At 37.7% G+C, this 14012-nt stretch overlaps 1 protein-coding gene across 1 annotated transcript in view; it reads left to right on the top strand.

Annotated features, from left to right (window-relative positions):
• LOC113084214 (calcium/calmodulin-dependent protein kinase type IV-like) overlaps positions 1–14012 on the top strand; it is a 49451-nt gene that overhangs the window by 18428 nt on the left and 17011 nt on the right. The window contains exon 6 of the mRNA XM_026254806.1: positions 3239–3311. Within this exon, the coding sequence (XP_026110591.1) occupies positions 3239–3311 (73 nt within the window). The remainder of the gene's footprint in view (positions 1–3238; positions 3312–14012) is intronic.

Here is a 14012-nt window from a genome sequence, read left to right as displayed (position 1 = left end):
CTCTTGGCCAAGGATTTTCTATCACTCTTGGACTGTTTTAATTTTTCTCAGTTTGTAAATGTCCCCACTCACTGTAAAGGACACACGTTAGATTTAATTATTGCAAATGACTCATCTCTTTCTAATCTCTCTGTTGTGGATGCTGGACTTTCTGATCATCTAGCTATCTTTTTTAATATTGAGACATTTCAGTCTAGTAGAGAGACTTCACGAACTATTTCTTTCCGTAAATGGCAATCAATTGATCATGCTACCTTTGCAAACTCGATTGTCTCTTCTTTAGTTGACATGTCTTCTGCTCCTCTTGAGGATAAAATTTTAGCATTCAATAATGTCCTTACAGCCAACTTGGACATCTTTGCACCCATAAAAACACGTAATGTTTCATTTGCACAGTCAGCCCCCTGGTATAATGGTGACTTGCGTATACAGAAGGCTGTGTGTCGGAAATTAGAGCGAAAATGGCGTCACTCTGGTTTAAATGTGTTCCACCAGGCATGGAAAGATTGCTTGTCAAACTACAGAGTAGCTATTGAAACTGCAAGATCTGCCTATTTCTCAAACATTATTGATAATAATCAAAGCAATCCCAGGAAGCTCTTTCATACAATTATCAGTCTGCTTAAAGCAGATGGTGTCAGTTCTATGACTTTATCTGACGGGCTGTGTAATGAGTTTCTCAAATCTTTCAGTGAAAAAATTTACAATATTCGCACAAATATCCATTCCTTGCAGTCTGCAGATCTACCAGTTAATACTCCTAGGTTCTCTGGCATTCCTTTATCCAAATTTACTTTATTACAACCTGAGATGCTCTGCAACCAGGTTTCTGGTATGAAAGCTACCACTTGCATACTTGATCCCATGTCTGGTAGCCTATTTAAATCCTGTTTTGGTCCTTTATGTCCCTCAGTTCTTGCTATAATAAATGACTCTTTGTCAACAGGGGAGGTGCCAGCAGCACTTAAAACTGCTGCGGTTACTCCTGTTTTAAAAAAGCAAAACTCTGATGTGAAAAATCTGTCAAATTATCGCCCAATCTCAAATCTATCATTTCTGTCTAAAATCTTGGAGGGTGTGGTTGCAGCTCAATTAAACAAACACTAAATTGAAAATAAACTATTTGAGCAACATCAATCAGGTTTTCGAAAATTACACAGCACTGAGACTGCGTTGGTGAAAGTCGCTAATGACTTACTAATTGCCTCCGACTCCGGCTCCACGTCCATTCTCATTCTCTTGGATCTCAGTTCAGCCTTCGACACTATTGACCATGCCCTATTACTCAATCGCCTCGAACATGTATTTGGCTTGTCAGAGACTGTTCTTGTCTGGTTCAAGTCCTATTTCACTGACCGTAGCCAATTTGTTTTTATGGGTGGTTATAGGTCCAAGGTCTTGGCTCCTCTACTCTTTAGTATGTACATCTTTCCACTTGGTCAATTACTACAATCTCTAAACCTTAACTATCACTTTTATGCTGATGATACACAGATTTATATCCATACTAGACCGGGTCAGCAAGTGAACGTTGGGCATCTTTCTAACTGTATTGCTGAGATAAAGATTTGGATGTCCAATAATTTTCTGTCTCTAAACGGCTCAAAAACAGAAGTCATGCTCCTTGGATCTCCACATCAACTGCGAAAGGTTGGGTCTCCTACTCTGTCTGTTGATGCCGTTGCACTGGAGTTTAAGTCCAAATTAAAGAATTTGGGTGACATATTTGACGCCACACTGTCATTTGAGCCTTTTGTCCAGAATACAGTTAAGACATCGTTTTATCACCTCAGAAATATAGCCCGGCTACGTCCTATGTTATTCTTTTCGGTAGCTGAGAAGTTGATTAACTCTTTTGTCTTTTCGCGCATTGACTACTGCAATGGTCTTCTAGCTGGGGTATCTAAATCATCACTGGATAAATTGCAATATCTTCAAAATTCAGCTGCTAGAGTACTATCTGGGGTCAAGACCAGGGACCTGCACTGGCTACCTGTTAGGTACCGTATTGATTTTAAAATCCTTATGCTGGCCTATAAATCTCTGCACAATCTGGCACCTGAGTATTTGACTGACTTATTAATCCCCTACACACCACGTCGCAATCTGCGCTCCTCTCAGAGTGGTCTATTGGTTGTTCCGAAGACACGGCTTCATACGTGGGGTGCCCGAGCATTCTCTGTCTATGCTCCTAAGCTCTGGAATTCTCTCCCGGCCGACATCAGGGAAGCAAATTCATTAGTGACTTTTAAATCTCTTCTTAAAACATTTTATTTTAGGATTGCTTTTACATGAACTTGATTTTATGCGTTTATTTTCTTGTACTTACATTGTGTTTATTCATTTGGAGTTATGCTTGTATGTAAAGTGCTTTGAGAAAGCTACTTTTAAAGGCGCTATACAAAATAAATATATTATTATTATTATTATTATTATGAATGTTTGTGGCTTACTCTCCTTGTAAAGGGTGTCAATGATTGTCTTCTGGACAACTGTCAGATCAGCAGTCTTCCCCATGATTGTGTAGCCTAGTGAACCAAACTGAGAGACCATTTTGAAAGGCTCAAGAAACCTTTGCAGGTGTTTTGATTTGATTAGCTGATTGACATGTCACCATATTCTAATTTGTTGAGATAGTGAAGTGGTGGGTTTTTGTTAAATGTGAGCCAAAATCATCACAATTAAAAGAACCAAAGACTTAAACTATTTCAGCCTGTGTGCATTTAATTTATTTAATACACAAGTTTCATAATTTGAGTTGAATCACAACTTTTTTTTACTTTTTTATTTATTTATAGAGATGCACCTGTAGCAATGCCCTGGCAGTCAGTTGTACTTTGGGAAATGCTCCAGTCTAGTTGGTCTAGTGAAAAGCATATAATAAAAACTCTAAGCCCTGAATAAACCTTCATCATTTGTTACAGAATAAAAGTGTCTGCATTCATGAACTAATCACATAGAGAAACACTTGTGAAATCCACTGATTTAATTGTTATTCACTCCATTTTACTCTCATTCAGGGCTATCTTATTTCCCATTTCTATATGATTGTATCAACATGAGTCATTCTAAAGAACAACCAATAGAAATGTCTCCATTAATCCTGTGTGCTGTGGTGTGGTTGACTCTCACTTATGCTGGAAAATAATAAAGTGAAAATTGGAAAAAGAGTCAGCCAGTGTTTGTTCATTCAATATGGAGTTACACTGGAGAACAAATGTTGCCTTCCATTTTCCAGGGTGGTGGAAAAGGGCTACTACAGCGAACGAGATGCCGCTGATGCAGTTAAACAAGTGCTGGAGGCAGTCGCGGTGAGTGTCTCACACCTTCATGTCCAAAAACGGTTGATTTTCCTGAACTAGCAGCTTTGTGAATGTGATACACTAGTGGTCCTTAACTACCTTTGCTTCAGGGTACAGATTTTACATTGGTCATCGATTTACAACCCAGCAAGGTTCCACAATTTTTTGTCAATAATATTATCCTGAACTATATTGTGTATAAAATTATTAACAAGCCATCCCTAAATAAGAAAACTGACTGTTTTGTAAATGCATAAAAAGGAGAAGAGGTTTGCATAACGCAAGAAGCAAACACTGGGGCAAATATTGTTATTAGTCTTCTGAACATGAGAAAAGCATGAAACACCGCTAAATACATCAACTTTAAGAAGATTTCAGTCTGTGCTTACTTGAAACTCTGTTTATTCTTATTGCAATTCATATTTTCATATTTTATTTTGTGTAGTTTTTAAAAGTTTTTGAGATAAGAGTGTCATGCAACCTTTCCATTACCATTATGCTGCTGTAGGATGCTGTAGGATTTGATTGGATGCACTACTAATATAGTGAAAACTAAAAGTATTAAAAGATTTTTGTTAATTAATATAAAGCTGAAATAAAGTTAAATATTAGTGTGGCGAGTGGGGCGGGGCCGAGAGGCGTGGGAACGAGGAGTGAGGCCAGGTGTAGTGATTGGAGATGAGCTACACCTGCGCCCCACCGCCAGTATCGAGTCCCACGTAGGAGATGGAAGGATATAAAACTGGAGTGACGACCGTGAAGGACGAGAGAGGACCAGGCCTGGGACGTTATTTTATGTTTGCTTTTGATTTGTGCGCGTCAGTCGCCGTGAGGGGCTGACGCGCCGTTTTGTGTTTGATTTTGATTATTAAAATGCTTTTTGATTGTGCGCCGGTTCCCGCCTCCTTCTTCCCGATGATTACAAAGGGAATATTGTTACAATTAGATTAATAAACTAAGCTAGAGGATATTTAGATATGTTGCCTTGGCGAAAAAACAAGCTGAAAACTCCAGAGGGCTTCTCATATTGCACTTAACCCCAGTTTATTGTCATTCTAAACCCCTCTTTAAACCCTAGGTAAAGACATTTAAAGTACAAGCCCTGCTTTTTACCAGGGTTATATGAAGCAGGGTTGCATTGCTTTTGCCAAACTTGTATAGTGTGAAATGATGTGGTGTTAACATGATGCAGTTCTTATCAACAGACACCCAGTCCTCATACTTGTGTGTTTCAGACTGTTACAGAAATACTGTGTGTTGTATACAAAGCAGTTTCAGTGTTTGAGAGGAAAAATATCAAATGGTGATGGAAAACGCATAAATTAGAGCAAAGAAGAGACTGTTTTTTTGGTTTTTTTACTTTTATATTTCACTGAAAAGTCCATTCTGGAAACTGTATAGTTGGTTCTTTTGCCAGTATATTATATGAGGATGAACAATGTAAACACATTAAATGCTGCATTCATCCAATCAATGACACAGACTCTGTAAATATGCAAATAGGAATGTTAACCCAGTGTTTTGGAATATCAGTTTATGAATACCCAAGATTTATTGTTATGATCAGTGTGAACCATTAAGCATGATAACCTAGGATTCCATTTACCTGATGTATAGAAAAACCCAGGGTTAACTATTTGAAGAATGAACAGACCTGGGGATACCTAGAGACCAGAATCATGAAGACTTGGGATTGGGTTCTTTTGACTTGGGCCAGAATGCATTATTAGACTTTTGAAATGCCCTGAAATGACTCAAACCCTAGCAACCAGTGATACTGTATATCCCATGCAAATGTATCTTAGGCTTTAATATTTTTGACCATAGTTCATCAGTGAATCCATTATTAGCGGAAAGAGAATCCTGTATACAGTATGAAGTCATCATAAATGGATCTAGATTGCTTATGAAGACCGCAGGAAACCATTTTTTTTCTTCAGGGAATGGACAAGCCATTCTACTATATTTCTCCCTTTTTCTCTCTCCCTCCCTCCCTCCCTCCCTCCCTAACTTTCCTTGTGTTTTGTTGTATAACAATAACCATATAACTCATGTATAATTAGGCTTATTTTTATCATTTCCTATATATCTTGTGCATGCAGTTTTATGTTTATATCCACCATCTATCCATGTGCTTTAGTGATATAGGTGCCTGAATTCGAAAGTAGGCCTGTTCTTCATCTGTGTAAATGTATTTTAAAAGCAGTTTGTTTAAAGATTGTTCTTCACCACTGACTGACTCTCACTTCATCAGAGATGGTGGTTGCCAAGGAGATAGTAAGAAAGTGGGCAAATTTCTCATGGGCTGGATTCAGTTGGTGGGCTGCAATAAGGGAACGCCAACTCTCCAGCTCCCACCGGGGCATAAAATGGAGCAGAGGATGGAAACGTGAAGGCTGTGAGTCCCTTTTGAAGGGACCTTCCTTTTCCGGGAGTGTTTTTTTTAACGTGTTATCGTGTGAAGAGTTTCACAGTTTCCTTCACAACAGCAGAAACTATGTGTCTGTCACTTCAAAGCCAGCTGGCTGTGTGGCATCCGTCTGGATCTGTGTTTTGTAGATTTCTGCCAGTCTGATTGGCTGGGGCGTCCGCAGTAGCTTGGGATTTTGCAATGTCTTTGCAGTTTTCCTTTTGAAGTCTGGAGCTCTCGATGTTTATGTATTTTTTATTGCTGGATCTGAGAATCTTTCTCGCTGAGAAAGGTTTGAAACTAGTTGATGCCACCAAGTTGATTCTACCTTGTCGTGGCAGCATAACATATTACTGCTTGAATTGTTGTGCAATATTGCACACTGTTTCACATACTACTTAAAATTACAGTAGGCAGGACACACTTCAAACTATAGAAGCTTGTTTCTGCCACATATTAAAAAATTTAAAGTTCAGTTTACTTTTGACTAAACATCTCACAGTTCTCAGAATTGCCAGTTTATAACACGATTATGAGTTTATATCTCACAAATTGAAGTTAACATCTTGCTATTCAGACTTATTTCTCAAAATTGTGTTTGTATTTGCAATTCCAACTTTTTTAAATAATATTTTTCTTTTATTTCAGACATTTTATCTCCATTACAACTTAAATATCTCACATTTTAGAGTTAAACACAGAATTCTGAGGAAAAAAAATCTGCATGCACACATACAGTAAAAATAAAAATTAATAAAACATACAAGTGCAATTGCAAAAAGGACCCTAAACATCAACATTTTATAATTATACAATCTGATATGTTAGTATAATCTTATATGATAGTGTTCCTGTAGCTCAATTGGTAGAGCATTGCATTATTCTTTTACAAGTATGGGGGTCAGGTTTCAGAAAAATGGAGGACTCAATTGCAGTGAATAAATGTGATAAAGTTTATTTAAAAACTTAAGGAACAGACTAGAACAGTGAGTGTGACACATTAAATAGTAGAGACTGGTATGGTAGCTCCTGTGTTCTCCACACACACCTCAGCGGACACTCAGACTAAGGAGACAACTGAGAAGGAATGACAGCAGGACTACAAACTGTTTAACAGCCCAAGTTCAGCAGGAGAAATGGGCTTGCTACAAACTCCTGACCACAAGTAACAAGCAGGAAAGTCACAGAAGCAAAAACTATTGATCGACCGATATATCGTCAAGGCCGATATATCGGACGATATCTGGCATTTTATCAAATATTGGCATCGGCCAATAAGTTTTTCTGTTTGGCCGATGTGTTCGAGGCGGGACTTTTATTTTGACGGCACTGAGAAAGGCAGCACACAGCTCACATTCTCCCTCTTGTTCACTCTCTTTGTTAACAGTTATGTCTAATATGGATAGAAGTCTGTAATCAGTTAGGTTGTTATTATTAGTAATAGAAAGGCAAACATTATAACACTTTTTCGTTTGCTGTCCGCATTAAGCAAATACGCATTTATATTGTTTAAACAAAACTTTGAATGGCTAATGAACATTTAATTTCACAAACCTTCACAAAACTTAGTTGAATCCAGCTGTGAGATCTTGTAAAGTGTCATTTTTATCCAGCATGATCGCGTGTTCTCTGTGTGATGGTCAGTGAATTGAACGTTTTAAACTTTAAACTCGTGATTTCAAATTATGCGGCACTTTATGCATTTGTCCACTGTCATATTCATGTCATATCCTCTGTGTGCTGTGTGTAAAATTAGTGTTGTACACAATGTACACAAACTTCCCAGAATATTGTGTAAGGGAAACAGGTCAATTTAGCTCAAAGGGAATGATTTAAGATTTTAAAGGTAATTTGAACAGAATCAGTGTTTCCCGGCTGATCACTAAAATGGCCAGCGATTCATTGTACAACAACAAATCTGCGCTAGATATTAATATCCAAAGTATAGTGAAAACACTATCAATTAGCACAGTAACAAAATCGGCAGTTTAAGACATTAACTTGTAAGCACAAAACACAAGATACTTCTCTTTTCAATATTGATAAGGCTTTATTAGATACTGTAAATCTAAGACATATAAACTAATCTAACACATAAGCACACACACTCACACATTCAAACAAGTTGAAGGGAGATTAGGGAAGAGAAAGTTAGGGAAGAATGAGTTTAAAGAGCCAGTAAGATGAAAATTCTAAGCTTCCTATCACTGTTTATAAGTCCTGTACATTAGGTTTAAATCCATCCAAGGTTAAAAAACATTGTCATTTTGTCAAAATATCATTTTAAAATTACCTCAATTCTCAGGGATCCCCAAACGGTTCGCGCGAAGCTGTTCAAAAGATTCAGTTTTCTTAAACCCCACCTTTCGGTAGCATACTGTGTTGTGATTGGTCAACTAACATAGTCAGGTTTGATTGGTTGTTCCGCACACACCTCCACGGTAAACTATGCGTTAGCATCTGTTTGAGGTGAATTATGTCTTATTCCTCTCATCGCGAAGCAAACAGTAAAATAAACAGTCAACTTGAACAGTCTCGCTGCTTTTTCTTCTGTGTGAGTGTATTCAAACCGCGTGCTTCAGTTTGAATCTGAATAGCGCGTTCAGCGCGGGGGCGTGGTCACAAAGGGACACATGATAAACAGACATCGCGTTGTTTTCATATGGATTACTTTATCACAGAATATCTGTTTTCGGCAGCACTTGTTTAGTTTCAAAGTAGACATGTCAAGCTTTCTATAGATATCTCTCTCATGTCTCTTCGTTGAGTATTCACGGAGTAACACTTCATTTTAATGACGTGTTTGTACATGACGATCAGCACATACAAAGGTTGCAGACAGCACACATACTGATAAGACGCTCGGGAGAAAACAAACACATAACTTCATAATCATACTTCGCGTTGTGATTCGGAGTTGCTCGTTGTTCTAAATAAACCATCTTTTATGGCCAAATGCTTTGAAAATCCCTCTGTACTCACCGAGATTAGAAAAGCAGTCATCAGTGAAATGTTGTGAACACAACGAAAGGGATTTGTTGTACTGCTCTGGTATTGTGGTGAAAATGAATTTTAGCCATTGGTTCTTCTGATCTTCATTCTTTGGCAGTGAAAATAAACAAATGGTCTCCTCGACATGATGCTCTCACACCAAACAGAGCGTCTGTGTGGGGGGTTGGGGCAGCTCAGAGTTCCGTTTCTCTCAAGATGGTAGGCGGAGATTATTATGCAAAGTGCTCCTAGTGATGTACATAGAGATGGGCAAAATATTTGAAATCTATAACGACTCGTTTCAGCGATTCAGAGTCGACTCCTTACTTTAGAAGCCAATAACTTTATAAATCGTGTACTTTTTGGTTTAATTATTTGCACATTGTTTACACAGATGGACAGCTACATCATACACTGTAATACAGGTAATTTTTGATTTCCCATCTGTGTGGCTCTTTAAAGGTCCCGTTCTTCGTGTTCCCATGTTTTAAACTTTAGTTAGTGTGTAATGTTGTTGTTAGAGTATAAAAAATATCTGTAAAATTCTAAAGCTCAAAGTTCAATGCCAATCGAGATATTTTATTTAACAGAATTCACCTACAAAAAACTACCTGTTTGGACTACATCCCTCTAGTTCCTGCAGTAATGACATCACTAAAACAGTTTTTTTGACTAACCTCCGCCCACAGGAATACCCAAAAAGCGTGGTCGTGTTGAGCTCAGACGAAGAAGAAGGAAGAGCTGCGTTTGTGTTTGTCGCCATGTCATCGAAACGCTGTTATTTTCATCTCTGAGTCCAATCATCTTTGTTTGGCCTTCCCAGGGACACTGTACTTGGAGATTAATGGTTACAATTTATGTTTAACTCGGTTTCTGAAAATTATAATCCACATGTAAAACTATGTGCAGCAAATTTTGCTGAGGACAACTTTCTCAATCTCAATCATTTTAATGCCGGATTCGCACTAAGATTATTCTTGAAAAATGGAGCAGTTCCCTCTTTGTCTGGAGAAGGCGTTGTTTATGGACCACAACCGGTTAGTGTATTTTATTATTTAAGTTGGTGCGTTTAACAGTTTCTGTAACTTATTACACAAAGGGCAACGCTGTTTAGCTTTGTTAACTAGATGTTAGGGCTGTGCAAAAAAAATCTAATGTGAAACTCTCAAACAGAAAAGAAAAGAAACTAAAGTAAAAGAACAGAAGTAAAGTTTGACGAGATTAGATGGTGTTTCTTCTCATCGTGGCTAAGTAGCAGCAGGCGTGCAGGCAGACGCATGCTGGAACTGCGCTCAAAGAACGCTTACAGTGATGACTAAAAGCAGCAGCAGAAAAGCAAACGCTAAAAGCAGGCTAAAAGCTAAAAGCAAGCTTAATGCTAAAATTTGATGGTGTCCTGAGTATTTAAACTGGCCTTTTGGCCACACCTCAAATGTTGTCTTGACCAATTAGATATTGTCTTTGCTCGGGGTATCATAAATCATATGTTATCTTATCAAGCACGTGATCAGAATTTTCCAGCTCTTGCAGGATATAATTTTGGACATGATTCGTATAACAAGAAAATGATACATTTGACAAATAACTTATGGTCAGAAACGTTTCAAGCTAACAGATTCAAACACATACATACTAAACATGAATATGAATCCTTAAGCTATCCAATAGTTATTAAAAGACATACGCAATAAGTGATTATAAACATGGTAGTCAAATGTGTCGGTTACATATAAATGAATATGGAGTTAAGCAATGGACTTATATTCATTTATAAGTCTTTTGAGTTCATTTTGGTGCATCTATATCTATAAAAGACAGTTCCTTTGCCATTCTCTGACACACTGTAAGGATGTTCTGTGGAGACCAGAGGTTAAAATGTCCCCTTAGGAATTTCAGTCTGGTTTTGCTAGGTAGGGGGAAGTCAGTCCAAGGATCTTGTTTACTCTCATGGGTTTATATGTGTTGGTAAGGCTTCAATCTGACCATCAATCTTGATTACTTGCCGCAAATTTGACAATCTCTTCTCCGAATTGAAATTGTCAATAATTGTTCTAATGGTGTTAATGTTGAAAGCTGTTCTGTGAAAGAGTTGGCTGGTTGGTTATCTTGCTTCTGACTTGTGGCACTAGGAATTAATTTACAACACCCTGTTGCATTTCTAAGGAATTTGGCTCATGTTTCAACCATGGTCCTGATCGACTCTTTAATTGGTCTGGTTCGGGTCTGATACACTATAACTGAGTGCCCTGTTGGTTTGCATTTACTTCCTTTTTAATGATATTTTTATTAAATATGTATTTATTTGTAAATAATTTGTCATCCTAAGTATAAGTATGTTTATTTTACACATTGGACTTTTTATCCATTGTCAAATGAGTTCAAATTTCTTAAATATCAATTCAAATAAAAAATAAGAAATTCATCATACCCTGACCTTTGACAACCAGCTGCTCAGATGGAACTTTACAACTGTTCCAAAAAGTATTGTCCAGACCTCCGCTGGGAAGGAAATACTGAGTCCAGACCTCTTGGAACTTCAGTTGTATACCCCCTCTTAATGGGACAATCGACTAAAAAATGTAAGTTCTGCCATAATTTATTCACCCTCATGTCTCTCCAAACAGTGTCCATATGACTTTATATTGCATTGCACAAAATAAGTAATATAAGACAATGTTATTGGTCCACATCCACTTTCATTATTTGGTGAAGAGCTGCTTGTACATTTTGTTAAATGTCTCATTTTGTGTTCTATGAAAGAAAGGAAGTCATATGAGCTTTGAACCATTAGATTTTTCAAACTATGAACTGTAAGTAATCAATCTGAAGGTATATTCCTCTGAAAAGTATTTTTTATGCATCCCAACCAGCCATTGTGTCTAGAAGGAAGCCATCCTACACAAAATGTACACAGAAATTAGATAATACATTTTATTTGAAATAAGCTAATTCACACTTCACTAACAGACGGCAAACAACACCAACAATCACTGGATTACAATACCTCGCTTCAGTTCTCACATATTCCATGACCCGACAAACTCCCAATTGTTTAGTCTGCAAAAACAAGCATGACTAATGTTAACAGGTGCCACTGCCAACCCAATGATCTGACAAGACCCACCAAATTTTCCTGTAACCAGTGTTCACCGTTGATCGCAATGAAAAAAGGGATTTAAAAAAGCCAGAAAACTAAACTTTGAAAATCATAACTTTTGCAGTTCCATTTGGAGCCACTAGTGGCACAGAAATGACACACTTCACCTTTAACTGTCTGGACCTACATAACGAGGCTAGTTGCTAAAATAATCTTCATGGTGCAGGGACACAGATGGCAGCAGTGGCGAGCTATAGACCTCCTGCTCTTGTTAGAGAAGAGGAGGAAGAGAAGGAGAGAGTTGATGTACTTTATGTGTGTCAGCTCCACTGAGTTTTGAACAGGATGGAAGTATTCCCATTAGACCCCAGTAAAAGATAACACTCCTTAATGTCACCATAATAATTGGTGTTGGGAAGATGGCACACAGTACTGCTCTTCCTCCGAGGAATCATTCTGTGGCTCTATTGCAAACAAACCAGTTGGAATTTTTTAAAACAGGGGACTGTGGTGACTCTGCCTTTATATGGCAGTTGTGCATAATAGTTTGACAGTTAAGACGTGTACTTGTCAGTATAAAGTTGATTTTTTTTCGCTGTCAGTGATACATGGGAGAGCACTTGAACCTGACAATCCATGTTTAGAGATGACAGATGTGGTGTGAGACTTAAATATTGTTTATTGCTGCTCATTAGACTATACATGTGTTGACACAGGGTGATGTGGTAGGTGTACTATAGCATACAATTATAAAATCATATTTAGATACCAGTATGTAGGCCTTAATGTTGCGTTGTAATTTAGGTTGCTGTTTGTAATAACACAATATATGACAGGCATGGCCTTATCTATAATGTACATCACTGGTTTAATCTTTTTTTAAGCGCTCCTCCTTTTTTCTTTCTAAATTGTTGCGATCCATGTACCATACATGTACCATACATGAAATCAAGTTGAGCGAAGCATAAGAATACACACATACATAAACATAACTAGTGAAGTATTTTTAAGAGAGAGAGAGCGAGAGAGAAAGTGGGGAGAGTGGGCATAAGCACAACCCACATCATTCAGATAATACCGGTAAATAAAGCGGAATGTTATAATGAACTTAAAATAAACACAATAGCTATCCTAAAGGCTATTTTATTTCTCCTCACTCCACAACTCCTTTCATTTAAATATTCAGAACAGAAAAAGAATAAAAAATATAAGCTGCTGGAAAAGCCAAAATGATTTTAAAGAAAAACTGAAAGCAAACTGCGCTGTTCTTATGCAGCCTCCCTCCCCTTTTCGGCACAAATACATATATTTCCATATCCACGATGTATTTGAATAAAACAAGTTGTGTACTTAAAGGCTCAATATGTAAGATTTTTTTCATTAAAATATCCAAACAAACTAAAAACAAAAATAAAAAAAATCAATTTATGGTGCGTGGAATTTAGTGGTAGTTTTTCTTGCTTAATTAAACATTTTAATTGTTTGGTCAGACTGTTCATATATAATATATTCACATTAATAAATCGTGGATTAAACGTGGAGTTATGTTCTGTATGCTAAATATGAAAACAAGCACATGTGCACCTATAACTGCGCTTTGTATCTGCTGATTGCTGATCGAGATTTACATGCTTGGCTCACTGACCCGGTATACTCTCATTAATTTCATTCACGAACGAGCTATGTATCAGTTCATTCAACTCGTTCACAAATGGGAATATCGTATTTGTTCACCACATTCAACACATCACATGCTCCGTCACATGTAACTCTTTGACAGGAAGAAAACGGTTCACAGAGCTGTTCACGAGCTGCGCATGCGCTGCTAATAGCGCAGAGCTCGCGCGGTGAGTGCTGCTGTGGAGGGAGGAACTTCAGGGAATGAGAAATATGAGTCAGTGGCTTACATGAACGAGAAAGATTCGTTCACCTAAAATGTTAGTTCACAAACAAACCATCACTAGTGTAATTCCCTACAGCCTATATTAATTATTTGGAATATTTTTATATTTTATTGGGTTCTTTGTTAATGTTACAATACTAATGTCTAAGTAGCAAGGTAACTTCCTAATGTCCCTGATGTGCGGGGCGGGTAAAGAAATGTTACTTATTTGCGGGGCAGGCTGGGGTGGGCCAAATAATTTCAGAAAAGTGGGACCCGCGGGTTGGAAAAAAAGCTGACCCGTGCATCACTAGTGTCCATAGTGTCAAA

Source organism: Carassius auratus, chromosome 5 (assembly GCF_003368295.1).
Source record: "Carassius auratus strain Wakin chromosome 5, ASM336829v1, whole genome shotgun sequence".
In the NCBI taxonomy this organism is placed as follows: Eukaryota; Metazoa; Chordata; class Actinopteri; order Cypriniformes; family Cyprinidae; genus Carassius; species Carassius auratus.
The sequence above is the reverse complement of the archived record's forward strand: the minus strand, read 5'-3'. Positions and strand labels throughout refer to the sequence as shown.